General features: G+C 38.0%; 1 protein-coding gene, 1 non-coding gene and 2 pseudogenes across 6 annotated transcripts in view; 3 read left to right on the top strand and 1 right to left on the bottom strand.

The window, feature by feature from the left end:
- Positions 1–9,396, top strand: part of KANSL2 (KAT8 regulatory NSL complex subunit 2) — a 42,277-nt gene extending 32,881 nt beyond the window's left edge. For 3 of the 5 annotated variants that reach the window (XM_077170740.1, XM_077170741.1, XM_077170742.1), the window contains exons 9-10: positions 7,369–7,488; positions 8,283–9,392. In XM_077170740.1, the coding sequence (XP_077026855.1) occupies positions 7,369–7,488; positions 8,283–8,414 (252 nt within the window). In that variant the 3' untranslated portion in view covers positions 8,415–9,392. Of the gene's footprint in view, positions 1–7,368; positions 7,489–8,282 lie in introns of all 5 variants that reach the window. The other 2 variants (XM_077170744.1, XM_077170743.1) reach the window with 2 other exon arrangements.
- Positions 3,618–3,745, top strand: LOC143643057 (small nucleolar RNA SNORA2/SNORA34 family; annotated as a pseudogene).
- LOC143643056 (small nucleolar RNA SNORA2/SNORA34 family) lies at positions 7,918–8,052 on the top strand. Its single transcript, XR_013156098.1, has one exon. It is a non-coding gene; the product is annotated as a small nucleolar RNA SNORA2/SNORA34 family (small nucleolar RNA).
- Positions 9,397–11,506: 2,110 nt separating the features above from the next.
- On the bottom strand, positions 11,507–12,305 carry LOC143690572 (peroxiredoxin-6 pseudogene; annotated as a pseudogene).
- Positions 12,306–15,627: the final 3,322 nt, after the last annotated feature.

Below are 15,627 nucleotides of genomic sequence, written 5' to 3'. Positions count from 1 at the left end.
TTCTTGTCCTCCTGGGACTCTAATGGATATATATGTTGATACTTTATGGTATCCTGCATACAGATTCCTCAGGCTCTGTTCATTTTTCTTCATTATTTTTCTTTTCTGCTCCTCACACTGAGAAATTTTTTCTTACCTTCAGGTTCACTGATCCTGTCTTCTGCCTGTTCACATCTGCTGTTGAATCCATGTAATGAGTTTTTTTTCATTTCAGTTACTATGCCTTGCAGCTCAGATTGGTTTGGCTCATTTTTATAATTTCCACCTGTATTTTGTTCAGATAATTTTTTCCTAATTTCCTTTAGTTCTTTCTATGTGGATTCTTTTAGCTCACTGAACATACGTTAAGACAGTTGGTTTTAAGTCTTTGGTTAATAGTTCAAATGTATGAGCTTCCTAAAGGATGGTTTCTGGAAAATTCTTTATTTCCCATGAATGAGCCTTACTTTCCTGATTCTTTGTGTGTTTTGTAATTTTTGGTTGTGAACTGGACATTTTGAGTATTTTGGTGTCATAATTCTGGAAATCTAGTTCTACTCCTCTGGTATTGCTAGGTGTTTTAGCTGTTGTTGAGAGTTGGCGCTGTCAGTCTGTGACTTTTCCAAGCAAGTTTTCTCCCAAATACAGACTGGAAACAGAAAATAGAAGGAAAAAAAGGGGATGCCTCTTTTAGGACTCCTCTGCATTTTTGGTTGGAGGGCACTTGAAACCATGGCCATCCTAATTGTTCCCCCAGCTATCTGAAGTAGCTGTTCAGAAGCTGTGGTCAGCTATCAGACCATACAACCCTGGACTTTGAAGGACTAGGTCCTTATAGCTTACTCTGCCACTGGCAAGCTGCGCAAGGATCCCAGGCTACAGTCCTCACTCCTGTCTTCCACGCTTTTGGGTAATAGGGAATGGTATGTGCTGCAGGTGGTGTGAAGTTCGCTGATGTTTTACTGCAGTTTATCAGTCTCGTTATAGCTGTGCCCTGGATACTGCAGAGTGTTCCACTGGACTCCAGAGTTTCAAAATAGTTGATTGAGACAGTTCCTACCAGTTTAACAGTTTTGGTGAAGAGACTGATTTCTGGAACTTCCTACTCCTCCATTTTCCCACAGTCCTTCTCTAGGGTACATTCTGAATATACAGTTCAGTGGGTTTTGACTGATGTGTAATTTCATCTATTCACCATCATGGTATCATACAGAATAGTTTTACTACCTTAAAAATGCCTTTTGCTCTGTTTCTTAATCCCTTCCCCTTCATCCCCTTCCCTTTTTATTGTCTCTATAGTTTTGCCTTTTCTATGATGTTGTATGGGTGGAATCACGGTATGTAGCCTTTTAAGACTGGCTTCTTTCTTTCACTTAGCAATATGTATTTCGTGGCTTGGTAACTTATTTCTTTTTTTGTTGCTGAGTAATATCCCATTGTGTGGATGTGAAGGGCATCTTGTTTGCGTACAGTTTTTAGCAATTATGAATAAAGCTGCTGTAAGCATTTATATGCATGTTTTTGTGTGGACGTATTTTTGTGTGCTGTAACTTATTAGCAGTTCATTTGGGAAAGAGGTAAATACAGTTTTAAGTGAGGTTTTGTGACTCCCTTGGGTAAATATATAGGAGTGTGTGCTGATTTGGAAAGATTATGTACCCTCGAGAAACCATGTTTTAATCTTGGGGAAGCGGCCGTTTCTTTAATCCAGTAAGCGTTGTAGGTCGGAAACTTCATTAATTTATCTCCATGGAGATGTGAGGCACCCAGTTGTGGGTATTAACCTTTGATTCGAGGGAGATATGACTCTGCCCATTCCAGATGGGTCTTGATTATTTAATGGAGTCCTTTAAAAGAGGAAACATTTTGGGGAAAGTGAGAGAGCCATGAGAACAGGAAAGCTCATGCAGCCCAGAGACCTTTGGAGATGAAGAAGGAATACGTCCTGGTGGAGCTTCATGAAACAAGAAACCTGGAGAGAAAGCTAGTAGATGTCGCCAATCTCACCATGTGCCTTTCCAGTTGAAAGAGAAACCCTCAACTTCATCGGCTGTTCTTGAGTGAAGGTAACCTCTTGTTGGTGCCTTAATTTGGACATTTTTATAGACTTGCTTTAATTGGGACATTTTTACTGCCTTAGAACTGTCAACTTGCAACTTAATAATTTCCCCCTTCTTAAAGTCATTGTGTTTCTAGTATATCACATTCTGGCAGCTTGCGAATCAGTGCAGAGTGCAATTTTTGAATCATATGGTATGCCTGTGTTTAGCTTTGTAAGAAACTGCCGAACTGTCTTCCAAAGTGACTGTTGTACCATACTGTGTTTCCATCCATTTTTTTATTCTCATAACTTAAAAAAATTGAGATATGATTCCTTTACTATAAATTTTACCCTTGACATTTTTATTATCCCCCAAAAGAAATATAATTCCCATTTGTAGTCAATCCAGTTCTCCTTGCTCCCTGAGTAACCACTAATGTCCTCTAATAAATTTTCTATCTCCATAGATTTGCCTTTCTGGACATTTCATATAAATGCAAGCATTTAGTATGTGGTCTTTTGTGTTTGACCTCTTTCACTTAGTATAGTGCTTTTTTTTTAACCAACATACACAAACATTCTTACCATATGATCATTCCATTCTACATATATAATCAATAACTCACAGTATCATCACATAGTTGTATATTCAGCATCATGATCATTTCTTAAAACATTTGTATCAATTCAGGAAAAGAAATAAGACAACAGAAAAAAGTTCATACATACCATACCCCTTACACCTCCCTTTCATTGATCACTAGCATTTCAATCTAAATTTATTTTAACATTTGTTCCCCCTATTATTTATTTTTATTCCATATATTTTACTCTTCTGTTGACAAGGTAGATAAAAGGAGCATCAGACACAAGGTTTTCACAATCACACCGTCATATTATGAAAGCTATATCATTATACAGTCATCTTCAAGAAACATGGCTACTGGAACACAGCTCTACATTTTCAGGCAGTTCCCTCCAGCCTCTCTGTTAACACCTTAACTAAAAAGAGTATAATGCTTTTTAGGGTTCATCTATATTATAGTATGTACTAGTACTTCATTTCTTTTTGTGGCATGTAATACCACATTTTGTTATATATTCATCATTTGGTAGATATTTGGGCTGTTTTCACTTTTTAGCTGTTAAGAATAACACTTTTCTTTTTTCACCTGAGAGTTTGTCACTTATTTATGGATTTTGTGGATAGTGTAGAAGTTTTCAAACATATATGAAAAGAATGTTAGATAGAGTGACCATCTTTTTCCTACATTTCTGCTTAAATTGAACTGCTTTGCCTCTAGCAGACTCTTTAATTTTGTTCTTTTCTTTACCTTCATTATCATGAAGATGTGATTCTTGTATCTGGTGATTAGTATAATGAAGAAAGGGGAAGAATAGCATGCTTTTAGACTTCCTTAAAAACATAGAACTAAGTTTCTATGAATATTCACTTGATTATTGTAGCCAAAATGTCTATGAAGTAGGGCAGAGTACAAACCTTTGGGTAAGGGAAAGAAGGGTTTTGCACCTAGACTCTTAGAAAGCAGTGGCATGAAAGTTAGTTTGACCCAGTGTCTGAATCTTTCTAATGCCTTGGGCCCTGAATCAACCAGTAATTTGCTGTAGCATTGGTTTCAAACAGGAGCCAAGAGCAGTATCTTCTTATGGTTGGCTATTCAGTACCCTAATGAAAAATGGTCAGTTCATTTGGCAGAAAACAGCCTGTAGAATAATTGTCATTGCTCTTTTACAAAGCAGTTGGATTACAATAGGTTTAAGAATCAGGGACTTTGTGTGGATAAGGATTTAACCAAACTAGTGTTTCCTGGCAATTCAGAGAAACTTTTGTCCTTGTCTTTGTTCCTTTCTTTTCCCTTCCCTTTCCCTCAGTCTTGCTTACTCACTTGCTTCGTGGCTGTAAGGACATTAGTTAAGCAGTCTCGTACTGTTTAATTTTTTTATTTTTATTTTCTATTGTGAAATATATACAAAAAAGCTATATATTTCAAGTTACATTGTAACAAGTAGTTATAGAACAGATTTCATAGTTGGGTTTGGGTGACTGTTCTACAATTTCAGGTTTTTCCTTCTAGCTGCTCCAAGACACTAGAAACTAAAAAAAGAACTATCAATATATTGGTTCAGTAGTCATACTCATTTGTTAAATCCTTTCTTCTCTGTTAGAACTCTTCATCCTCCTTTGATCCTTCTCCCCTTCTTTTGGAGTACTTGGGCTATGCCCATTCCAACTTTTTCATGTTGGAAAAGGGTGTCGACAATATGGGATAGAGGGATGGAAGTAGTTGATGTTCTTGGAGAGCCTGTCCCCTTTGGGTTTCAGGATTTATATGTCCTCGGAATCATCTGTAGGTGTTGTAGGTTTCTGGAAAGTAATCTTAGTGTGTGAAACTTTTGTAGAATTTCAGAGTTCTAGGTGTTCTTTACGGTTAATAAGAGCGGTGTTGGTTGTGGGTTTGCAAACAGTGGCAATGAACAATATCTAGCTGAAGTGTGCATAAAGGTAGCTTCCAGAATAGCTTTTTAACTGTATTTGAACTCTCTTTGCCACTGATACCTTATTTTGTTACATTCTTTGCCCCAGTTGGGTGAGGAATGTGTTGTCTATCCCACAGTGCCAGGGCCAGGCTCATCCCTAGGAGCCATGTCCCATGTTGCCAGGGAGACCTTCACTCCTGGATGTCATGTCCCATACAGGAGGGAGGGTAATGAGTTTACTTGCAGAGTTGGGCTTAGAAAGAAAGAGAGGCCACATCTGAGTAACAAAAGAGGTTTTCCGGATGTAATTCTTAGGCATAACCATAAGTAGGCTTAGCTTCTCACCTACAGAAATATGTATCATAAGAGGCTTGGCAGTTTCTTAAAAAGTTAAACGAAAATTATCATACAACCCAATTCTAATTTGCACGCTGCTGGAATGCGATATACCAGAAATGGAACGGCTTTTAAGAACAGTAATTTATTATATTAGTTGCAAGTTTACAGTTGTAAGGCTGTCAAAATGTCCAAATTAAATAAGAATATAGAAATGTCCAATCTAAGACATATAGGGAGAGTCCTTGGTTCAAGAAGGTCGATGACATTCAGGTTTTCAGAGGCACATAGCAAACATGGTGACGTCTGCTAGCTATCTCTCTAGGCTTGTTTCATGAAGCTCCCCCAGGGGGTGCTTTCCTTCTTCATTTCCAAAGGTGTCTGGCTGCGTGGGCTCTGAAGCTTTTCCAAAATGGTTCCCTCTTAAAGGGCTCCAATAAGCTACCCCACCTTGAATGGGTGGAGACACATCTCCGTGGAAATCATCTAATCAAAAGTTACCACCCACAAACAACAAAATCAACAACAAAAGTTACCACTCACAATTGGGTGGGTCACATCTGCATGAAACAATTGAAAAGGTCCCACCCAGCAGTATTGAATGAAGATTAAAGGATGTGGCTTTTTTGGGATACCCAAGATTCAAACCTGACAAACCCAATTGTTCTGCTCCTAAATATCTACCCAAGAGAAATGAAAACACTTGTTCACATGAATACTTGATATGAATGTTATGGTAGGATTATTTATAATGGTCCCAAGCTGTAAGCAACCCAAATATCCATAACTGGTAAATGAGTAGATAAGATATGGCATATTCATAATGGAGCACTGCTCAGTAACAAAAGAACAAAATACTGATATGTTATAGATGAGCCTCAAAAAACACTGTGCCAAGTCAAAGAAAGCCAGACATAAGATTACATATTGTTTGATTCCGTTTTATAAATTTTCTGGAAAAGGCAAGTTTATAGAGATAGATTGTTGATTAGTGATGACCTGATATTGGGGATAGGGATGGGGAGTAACTGTAAATGGGCATGAAGGATCTTACTAGGGGTGCATAAAAATATTCTAAAACTGATTTATGGTGTTGCCCCTTCAGTAAAGTGACTATAAATCATTGAATTGCATACTTGAAATAGGTTAATTTTATGATACTATAAAATATACCTCAATAAAACTGTTAAAATATAAAACCTATAGAGTTTTAAAAAATATTTTTATTGAGAATCCACATATGTACAGTCCAATCATATTAAATAATGCATGGCTCACGATAGCACATAGTTTTATATTCTTCACCACGATCATCATTTTTAGAACATTTGTATCACTTCAAAAAAAAACAACGAAAAACTTTTCTCATACCCCTTACCACTCCCTCTCATTGACCCGCAGTATTTCAGTCCACCCCTATTGTTTCTTTATTTTTCCACTAATTACTATTTTTTTTTACTCATCTGTCCCTACCCTGGATAAAAGGAGCATTTGGCACAGGTTTTCACAATCAAAGTCACATTGTAAAAGCTATGTAGTTACACACCCTTCAAGAATCAGGGCTACTGAACACAGCTCAGCAGTTTCAGGTACTTCCTCTAGTCACTCCAATATACCGTAAAATACAAAGGGATATCTCATGTGTAAGAATAACCTCCAGGATAACCTTCTGAAATAATGAAATCTCTCAGCAAGACTGAAATTTTATTTTGTCTCATTTATCCCCTCCCCCTTATGGTAGGAGAAGGCTTTCTCATTCTGATGATACTGGCTCCCAGCTCATCCCTGGAAGTCAGGTCCTATGTTGCCAGGGAGATTTATATACCTGGGAGTTATCGCCCATGTAGGGGGAGGGTAATGTTCACCTGAGAAGGTGGCTTAGAGAGGGGCCACATCTGAGGAACAAAAGAAGCTCTCTGGGGGTAACTATTAGGCATAATTATCAATATTGGCTAATGTTTTTAAGCAATATTTCTTCTCCTAAAATTTCCTGAAAGTTGCATTTATGCTGATTGAACATGTTATATTCTTAAGAGCAGCATAGCAAGGTAGAATTTTTAGGTCTTTATTTTCAAATTAGCAGTCCTAATTTGAAAGCGTCTCCTTTTATTTGATTATCAACAGACATCATTGTTAGGTTAGGAAAATCAGTAAGAAATTCAGTACTGTAACTTACTAGCAGTTTAATTGGAAAGGAGGTAAATAAAGTTTTAAGTGAGATTTTGATAACTGCTCTTACCACTGGTGAGCTTAAATGTTGGTTATAGTCAGCCTCATGGAAATACCTTTTAGCCACTCTAGTGATCTGTGCTTTTAAATTTGACAGCAAAATTCTTAGTGCTTTTGGGTCCAGCAAACTGGGCATTCTGAAGAAATCTTTTCTTTGATCAAAGATAGGCAAAGTGTAAGGAGAGCAGAAGTGTTCTGGGGTTTGCTGAAAAATATGCTGTGTTTGGCTTACTTGGTTCCTTTGGTATTGCTGATAGGCTTTTCTCTCTTTTTTTTTTTCCTAGGACTTGGATGTTGTGGGTGACGGAATGCAGTGTCCTCCTTCACCCTTGCTTTTTGATCCTTCGCTAACCCTTGAAGATCATTCAATCAAAGAAATTGCGGAAAGACCAGTGGATATCTTGGCAAGTGAAGAACAGTACAGTCCCAGCCAGTATTTCATCATGTAGTGACCAAACCAGGCACAGGGTTCCCTACTGGTTAAAATACACTCCCTGGGAGTAAGGGTGTCATTACAAATAGAATGTAAAGATGCCTAGTTAATTTTGTCTCAGTAAATACCATATCAAAAAGGTACTTTTTTTTTTTTTAAAGCACTTTTCTGCTCCCAAATGCCCTTCTCTAATTCTCCAGATGAGCCCTTAGGTAGTTTACTGGACCCTGATTCCCAAATCCTAAAGAGGAGACATAATTTATTTAGTTAACTAGAAAAGATTGAGGTAAGGAATCTAAGTAAATTAAGGTGTTCACCACTCGAATTGTTTTATTTGTAGAATAAGGATAATTAATGTGATTTGGCTTCTTTTCCTGAGCTTTGGGTAGGATACCAATGACAGGCCTTGACTGAAGGCTAGCAGTTATATTATAGCTGTTGGTTTCAAGCAGAGGCCCAAAGGACTATCTTCCTCTGGTATGTTGGCTGTTCTGGAAGCTCAGCAAGAATGGCCATTTAATTGGAAGACACAATGTACTGTTCTGCCCCTATCCTCATCCCAATGGTAGAGGCTTAGGAATGCTGTAAGTAGTGAATTATGATTCTTAAGGGACAGTAATAGTTAAGTATGGGGCAACTGCCCAAAGTTATTTATTTCTGTTGTCTTACTCTTGTTGCTACTGAATAGGCATTGATAAGTCAGTTTCATGCTTCAGACTACAGTGAATGAATTGTAACCAAAGTGCCTTTACATTATTTTAACAGGGCCAGATCCAGGTGGCTGGAGATGGGTGTAGATCCCAGGGATCTCGGAATTCTGAGAAAGCTTCTGCACTGTTGTCTCAGAGTGGAGTGACTACTGCAAATGGGAAGCCAGAACCCTCTTCTGTCAGTTGATAGATTGTTTTGGTAATCATTTGACTCAGAAGATTTGAATTTCTCCATTTTTAACTGAGTATTTCTGACGTTCTCTCACTAAATAAGAACAATCCAGACCACTTTGTTTTTCTTCTGGGTTATTGAATGCTACACTCACACATAAAACAAATTTTGGGGGAATGGACTGAAGTGTCCAAATGTTGTTTCTTCCCACTCGGGGTAATGAAGAGAGAGAGAGACAGGTGATCCCTGCTGGAGCTGCCAGGATTGAATGAGCATTGGACTAGGTCTTAGGGCAAAGAGACATCTTTGTGATGGAATTTCTAAGTCTTGGATAGGAATCCATATAGATATTTAGGTGAGAACTGTATAAGTAGTGCCCTGGAATGTTGAGGGACTCAGTTTTTGGTTGTCAGTATCTAACAGCCTGTGTTTTAGCCTTTCTTTACCTGTGAATCCCCTCCTTCCAATGAACTCTGACCTAGGTTCTCTTTGAAACAATAGCTCACAGGACTGGGTCCTTCTTAATTAACCATCTTCCTACTTCTAGCCAGTGTAAATTTGTGTAGTGGCTATCTCGTGTAAAATACAATAAAAATTATTGTATATAGTTTCTATTAAATGTTAAAGAAAATGTTATGAAAATGTAAAATAGTCAATCACCTGAATTGTGTGCATGTTTTATTTCTATTTGAGAGTGTTCTAGTTTGCTAGCTGCTGGAATGCAATATACCAGAAACGGAATGGCTTTTAAAAGGGGGAATTTAATGAGTTGCTAGTTTACAGTTTTAAGGCCGAGAAAATTTCCCAATTAAAAGAAGTCTAAAGAAATGTCCAATCAAAGGCATCTAGGGAAAAATACCTCGGTTCAAGAAGGCTGATGAAGTTCAGGGTTTCTCTCTCAAGTGAGAAGGCACATGGCGACACAGTCAGGGCTTCTCTCTCAGCTGTAAGGGCACATGGCGAACACGGCATCATCTGCTAGCTTTCTCTCCTGGCTTCCTGTTTCATGAAGCTCCCCGGGAGGCGTCTTCCTTCTTCATCTCCAAAGGTCGCTGGCTGGTGGACTCTCTGCTTTGTAGTGGTGCTCTCTCTGAATCTCTCTCTCCAAAATGTTTCCTCTTTTATAGAACTTCAGAAACTAATCAAGACCCACTCAAATGGGTGGAGACATGTCATCCCCTAATCCAGTTTGACAACCATACTTAACTAAATCACATCAACCAGGGAGATGATCTCATTACAGTTTCAAATATACAGTATTGAATAGGGATTATTCTACCTTTAAGAAATGAGATTTATATTAAAACATGGCTTTTCTTAGGGGGCATACTTTCTTTTCAAACCAGCACAGAGAGTATCTCTTTTTTGTGTGTCTTAGGGAGTTGTCTCTGATGGGAAAGATGTATTTCATCTCAAGAAGTAAATACATTTTCATAATATCTTTTGATTGTGGTTTGGAGGATAAGGGAAAGACTGAAATTAAAATGAAAAGGGCAGGACTTTCTAATTAAAACCTGTCAGTTCCAAATATCGTCCCTCTTTTCAGTACTCCCACTCTCATTTCTGTCTCATAGTTAATGTCTGGTTGTCATCTTTAAAAATTCTCTAGGTCTAGGAATATACATAGACTATCCAGAGAAATTGGGCCCAATGCTGGATCACAGAGATAAGTGTAAATTGTTGCCACAAAATTTCAAATCATTGTGATGTTGAATCTTAGGTAGGGTTAAAATAGAGGTTCAGTTAGGGTTAAAGTTCTATTTGTTACTATCCTAAAAGTTACTTAATAATAATACAGTGCATGATGGTAAGGAGGCCAAAAGATTGCCTTCTGTACACATGAATTGGGGAGCTGAGAAGCGTTTATACAGTTGTACAATCATTTGGCTTTAGTTTAAACATTTGTATCCAGAGGCTGGTTTGCAAGCAACTCATAGAAGGCTCATTAGAGTAAGAACTGGGGAAATTGCCTTTAATAGGTCTTTATTTTTTGTTTTTAAAGTATTTTTATTGAACTATATTCTCATACCATACATTCTATCCAAAGTATAATAAAATCAGTAGCTTTTGGTATAATCACAGAGCTGTACATTCATCACCAGTCAATTTTAGAACGTCTTCATTACTCCAAAAAGAGAAACCCCATACCCCTTACTTTAGTTGACTACCTCTCAATTCCTCTATCCTTCCCTAGCCCTACATAACCATTAATCTGATTCTGTCTTTAGATCTATTTATTTTTCCAGTTTTAGTAAAGGATTTTATTTGCTAATCCCTCAAAGCAAAATTCAGAAGACAGCTACCCATTGCAAGAGCAGTTATATAATAAAACATTTAAAATCATCCTTTCTTTTCCCCCAAGGTGTAGTCTTTTATGTTTCTTACATTTTAGAGCAGAATGATGCACAGAAATAACTGTAAAAAACACACAACACTTGTTAAGGGAGCTCCCACTTTCTGGTGCCTTTGTTTTTCTGTAGCTCCCCTTTTTGATAGAAATTTATTGTAAAACTTTCTTTTCTTTGTAGCAAAATATTTAAAAAAATCCCTCCTATTTTTCCGACTTGAATTGTAAAAGTACAGAATTTAAAAGCCCCCCCCCCCCCGGCTGTGGTTAAAGCATGGAATGTTGAAGAATATCTGGGTTACTCTTATGTTCTTTGGTTATATACTTAGACATTTACAGAGAAAGTTGAATGTTAAGTTGTTACTCCCCAAAGTGGCTAACAGAAGAGAGGATTTGATTAGGACATCTAAAAAAGCTGACCGTTCTATGATGGAGCAAAACAGGCCTTTTCAGTCTTCACAGATACTTAGATTTGTTGATCACAAACCCTGAAATGAGATTCCAGCTTCAAATAGAGAATATATTTCAGAGAGAGCCAGCAGAGTGCTGAGATAAAGGAACAGAATAGAGAGCTGGTGAGTGTACAGAGTAAAGAATGCCAAGAAATGTATAGTGCCATTTTGATTTAATAAGGCAGTGATGTAGTAACCTTTGATCACTAGATATTTTTATGGGATTGCTGTAAGAAAACATGATTGGCAGGTGCCAAACTCTGGCTTGCTGTGTTGATCAACTCCAGCACCAAGTTCCTGGAGAGACTTCAGGTTGGGGAGTGTAACAGGTATTTCTTGCCAGGTGGGAGCTTTTTGGTGAAGACTCCTTTAGGTAAAATTGTTTTGACTTCTTCAGGGATAGCTGGAAGGATCAACACACACTGTTTTCATCCTTCTGGTCAACCGGGGTACCAACACTTCTGCAGCTGGAGGGAGATAACTACTACTAGAATTTCCTCAAAAGTTCCTTCCAGTGGTAGCTAGGCTGGATAGAGGATAGACAGCTTCAGTTTCTTATCAGGACCAGAATCAAACACCACATGAGCTCTCACAGGCATGTCATTTTCGTCCTCTGCTGGGTCCAGCACTCCCAACAGAATGGCAAGGTCCTGATTCCTATCATTGATGATGGGAAAAGGTTTCTGTGGGCTCATTACCATTGAGCACATTGATACCCTTGCCCCAGGCGAGATGGTCCTCAACACTATGGAAACGGTAATGATCTTAACATTTCTTTTGGCAAATTCTGGTGCTAGCTTTGCAGCTCTGCCAAGCTTCGTAGTGCACACTGGGGTAAAGCCCTGAGGGTAACAGAAGAGAATGCTGCATGAAATCTCCCAGATAGTCATAGAAACTGATGTGGCCGGCCGTGATATTTGCCTGGAATTTGGGGGTCTCATCCCTGAGAAGCGGACCTCCAGGCGTGGGGCAGCTGTGACATGGTGGGGGTACGCAGTTGTGGCACCAGCTGGCTGATTCTGGCTCTAGATTATTTATATTTACCTTTCGTGTAAATGAATTCATATAACATGTAGTACTTGGAATCTGGTTTCTTTCACTTAGCATAATGTATACATATATATATTTTAAATTTTTTATTAAAAAAATTACAAGAAACAAACATTTCCAACACATACACTCAGCAATTCACAATATCATGACATAGTTGCCTATTCATCACCATCATTTCCCAGAACATTTGCATCAATTCAGAAAAAGAAAAAGACAACAGAAAAATAAAACAAAAACGGAAAAAAAATTTACATACCATACCCCTTACCCCTCCCTTACATTGATCACTAGCATTTCAAACTAAATTTATTTTAACATTTGTTCCCCCTATTATTTATTTTTATTCCATATGTTCTACTCATCTGTTGACAAGGTAGATAAAAGGAGCATCAGACACAAGGTTTTCACAATCACAGAGTCACATTGTGAAAGCTCTATCATTATACAATCATCATCAAGAAGCATAGCTACTGGAACACAGTTCTACATTTTCAGTCAACTCCCTCCAGCCTCTCCATTACATCTTGATTAACAAGGTGATATCTACTTAATGTGTAAGAATAACCTCCAGGATAACCTCTCGACTATGGAATCTCTCAGCCATTGACACTTTGTCCATTTCACTTCCCCCTTTTGGTGGAGAAGGTTTTCTCAATCCCTTGATGCTGGGTCTCAGCTCATTCTAGAGTTTTTCTCAATTCCTTGATGCTGAATCTCACCTCATTCTGGGATTTCTGTCCCACGTTGCCAGGAAGATCCACACCCCTGGGAGTCGTGTCCTATGTAGACGGGGAGGGTGGTGGGTTTGCTTGCTGTGTTGACTGGAGAGAGAGAGGCCACATCAGAACAACCAAAGAGGTTTTCTTGGGGTTGACTCTTAGGCCTAATTTTAAGTAGGCTTGACCTATCCTCTGTGGGGTTAAGTTTCATATGAGCGAACCCCAAGACTGGAGGCTCAGCCTACAGCTTTGGTTGCCCACACTGCTTGTGAGAATATCAAGAATTCAACTTGGGGAAGTTGAGTTTTACCCCGCTCTCACCATTTGCAAATACTTTTCCACTTACTGATCAAATCACTCTGGGATTCATTAGGGCATCACCTGGACAAACCAACAAAATGTCATGTCCTATACAAAGTTCCATGTACTTAAGGTGTTCAACCATCTATCTACATAAGTTATATTAGGAGATGCACTAGTCAAAGTATAAATTTGTACCAAATAAACATTTTTTGCTTTAGTCTCACACACATGTTGAAATTTTAAAGTATTAATTACCATCTATTTTCAGCACACTGCAGTAATGACATTCTTTTGTTCTTCATGCAAAACGTTTTTAAAATTTGTACATTTAGTCACTATCATTATACACTCTAGGCATTCCTAGATTATACCATCTCAATCTTTATTGTCTATCTTTCTTTGTGATTTCATTTATGCCCTAGCCCTCCTCCCTCTATCATTCTCATATGCAGCTTCATTCAGTGTTTTAACATAATTGTATTAGTTTGGTAATATTGTGCTGTCCATTTCTGAGTTTTTATATTCAGTCCTGTTGCACAATCTGTATCCCTTCAGCTCCACTTACCCTTTTTCTATCTCCTGATGGTCCCTGTTACCAATGAAATATTCCAAGTTTATTCACTAATGTCAGTTCATATCAGTGAGACCATACAGTATTTGTCCTTTTGTTTCTGGCTAATCACACTCAGCATAATGTCCTTAAGGTCCATTCATGTTGTTACATACTTCATAACTTTATTCTGTCTTACAGCTGCATAATATTCCATCTTATGTAAATGCCACAGTTTGTTTAGCCAACAGTCTGTGATGGATATTTTGGCTGCTTCCATCTCTTGGTAGTTGAAAATAATGCTGCTATAAACATTGGTGTGTAAATGTCCATTTGGGTCCTTGGCCTCATGTCCTTTGAGTAGACAGCATATAGATGGGTCCTGTTTTTTAATCCATTCTGCCAGACTATGTCTTTTGATTGGAGAGTTTAATTCATTAACATTTAGTGTTATTACTGCATGGGTAGTACTTTCTTCTACTATTTTGCCTTCTGGATTTTATATGTCATATCTAATTTTCCTTCTTTTTACCTTCATAGTCTTCCTTTCTACAGTCTTCTCCACACCTCTCTTTTCTGTCTTCGTATCTGTCTCCCTTTAGTATTTCTTGCAGAGCTGGTCTCTTGGTCACAAATTCTCTCAGTGATTTTTTGTCTGAAAATGTTTTAATTTCCCCCTCATTTTTGAAGGACAGTTTTGCTGGATATAGAATTCTTTGTTGGCAGTTTATCTCTTTTAATAATTTAAATATATTATCCCACTGTCTTCTAGGCTCCATGGTTTCTGCTGAGAGATCTGTGCCTAGTCTTACTGGGCTTCCCTTGTATGTGATGGATTGCTTTTCTCTTGCTGCCTTCAAGATTCTCTCTTTCTCTTTGACCTCTGACATTCTGATTAGTGTCTTGGAGTACATCTATTTGGATCTATTCTGTTTGGGGTACGCTGCACTTCTTGGATCTGTAATTTTAAGTCTTTCATAAGAGTTGGAAAATTTTCAGTGATAATTTCCTCCATTAGTTTTTCTACTCCTTTTCTCTTCTCTTCTCCTTCTGGAATACCCACAACACATATATTCATGCGCTTCATATTATCTTTCAATTCCCTAAGTCCCTGCTCATATTTTTCCATTTTGTCCCTATATTTTCTTTTTCTTGCTGGATTTCAAATGTTCCATCCTCCAGTTCACTAATCGTATGTTCTGTCTCGAAATCTACCATTGTAGGTATCCATTGTTTTTTTCATCTCTTCTACCTTGCCTTTCATTCCCATAAGTTCTGTGATTTGTTTTTTCAGACTTTTGATTTCTTCTTTTTGTTCATTCCTTGCCTTCTTTATATCCTCCCTCAATTCATTGGTTTGGTTTTTGATGAGGTTTTCCATGTCTGTTCGTACATTCTGAATTAATTGTTTCAGCTCCTGTATGTTATTTGAATTGTTGGTTTGTTCCTTTGACTGGGCCATATCTTTAGTTTTCCTAGTGTGATTTGTTATTTTTGCTGGTGTTTGGGCATTTAATTACCTTAATTAGTTTATTCTGGAGATTGCTTTCACTTCTTTTATCTAGGGTTTTCTTGCTGGGTGAATTTGTTGTCTGTCTGTTCTTTGACATTCAGTTCAGCTTTATCTGGACCTCTAGCTTAAGTTTGGTTAAACAGAGGAAAATTTTTCAGTTCTTCTTTTCTTGTTTCTTGCCCTGCTTGTATGGTTCCTTTTCCTCCCCACACTTAGGAGGGTCTACTTAGATATTATAGACCCCAGCCGGATTTTCCCAGACCAAACTGGCCTCCTATCAGGAGGAAAGAG

Source organism: Tamandua tetradactyla, chromosome 7, assembly GCF_023851605.1.
Source record: "Tamandua tetradactyla isolate mTamTet1 chromosome 7, mTamTet1.pri, whole genome shotgun sequence".
In the NCBI taxonomy this organism is placed as follows: Eukaryota; Metazoa; Chordata; class Mammalia; order Pilosa; family Myrmecophagidae; genus Tamandua; species Tamandua tetradactyla.
The sequence above is the reverse complement of the archived record's forward strand: the minus strand, read 5'-3'. Positions and strand labels throughout refer to the sequence as shown.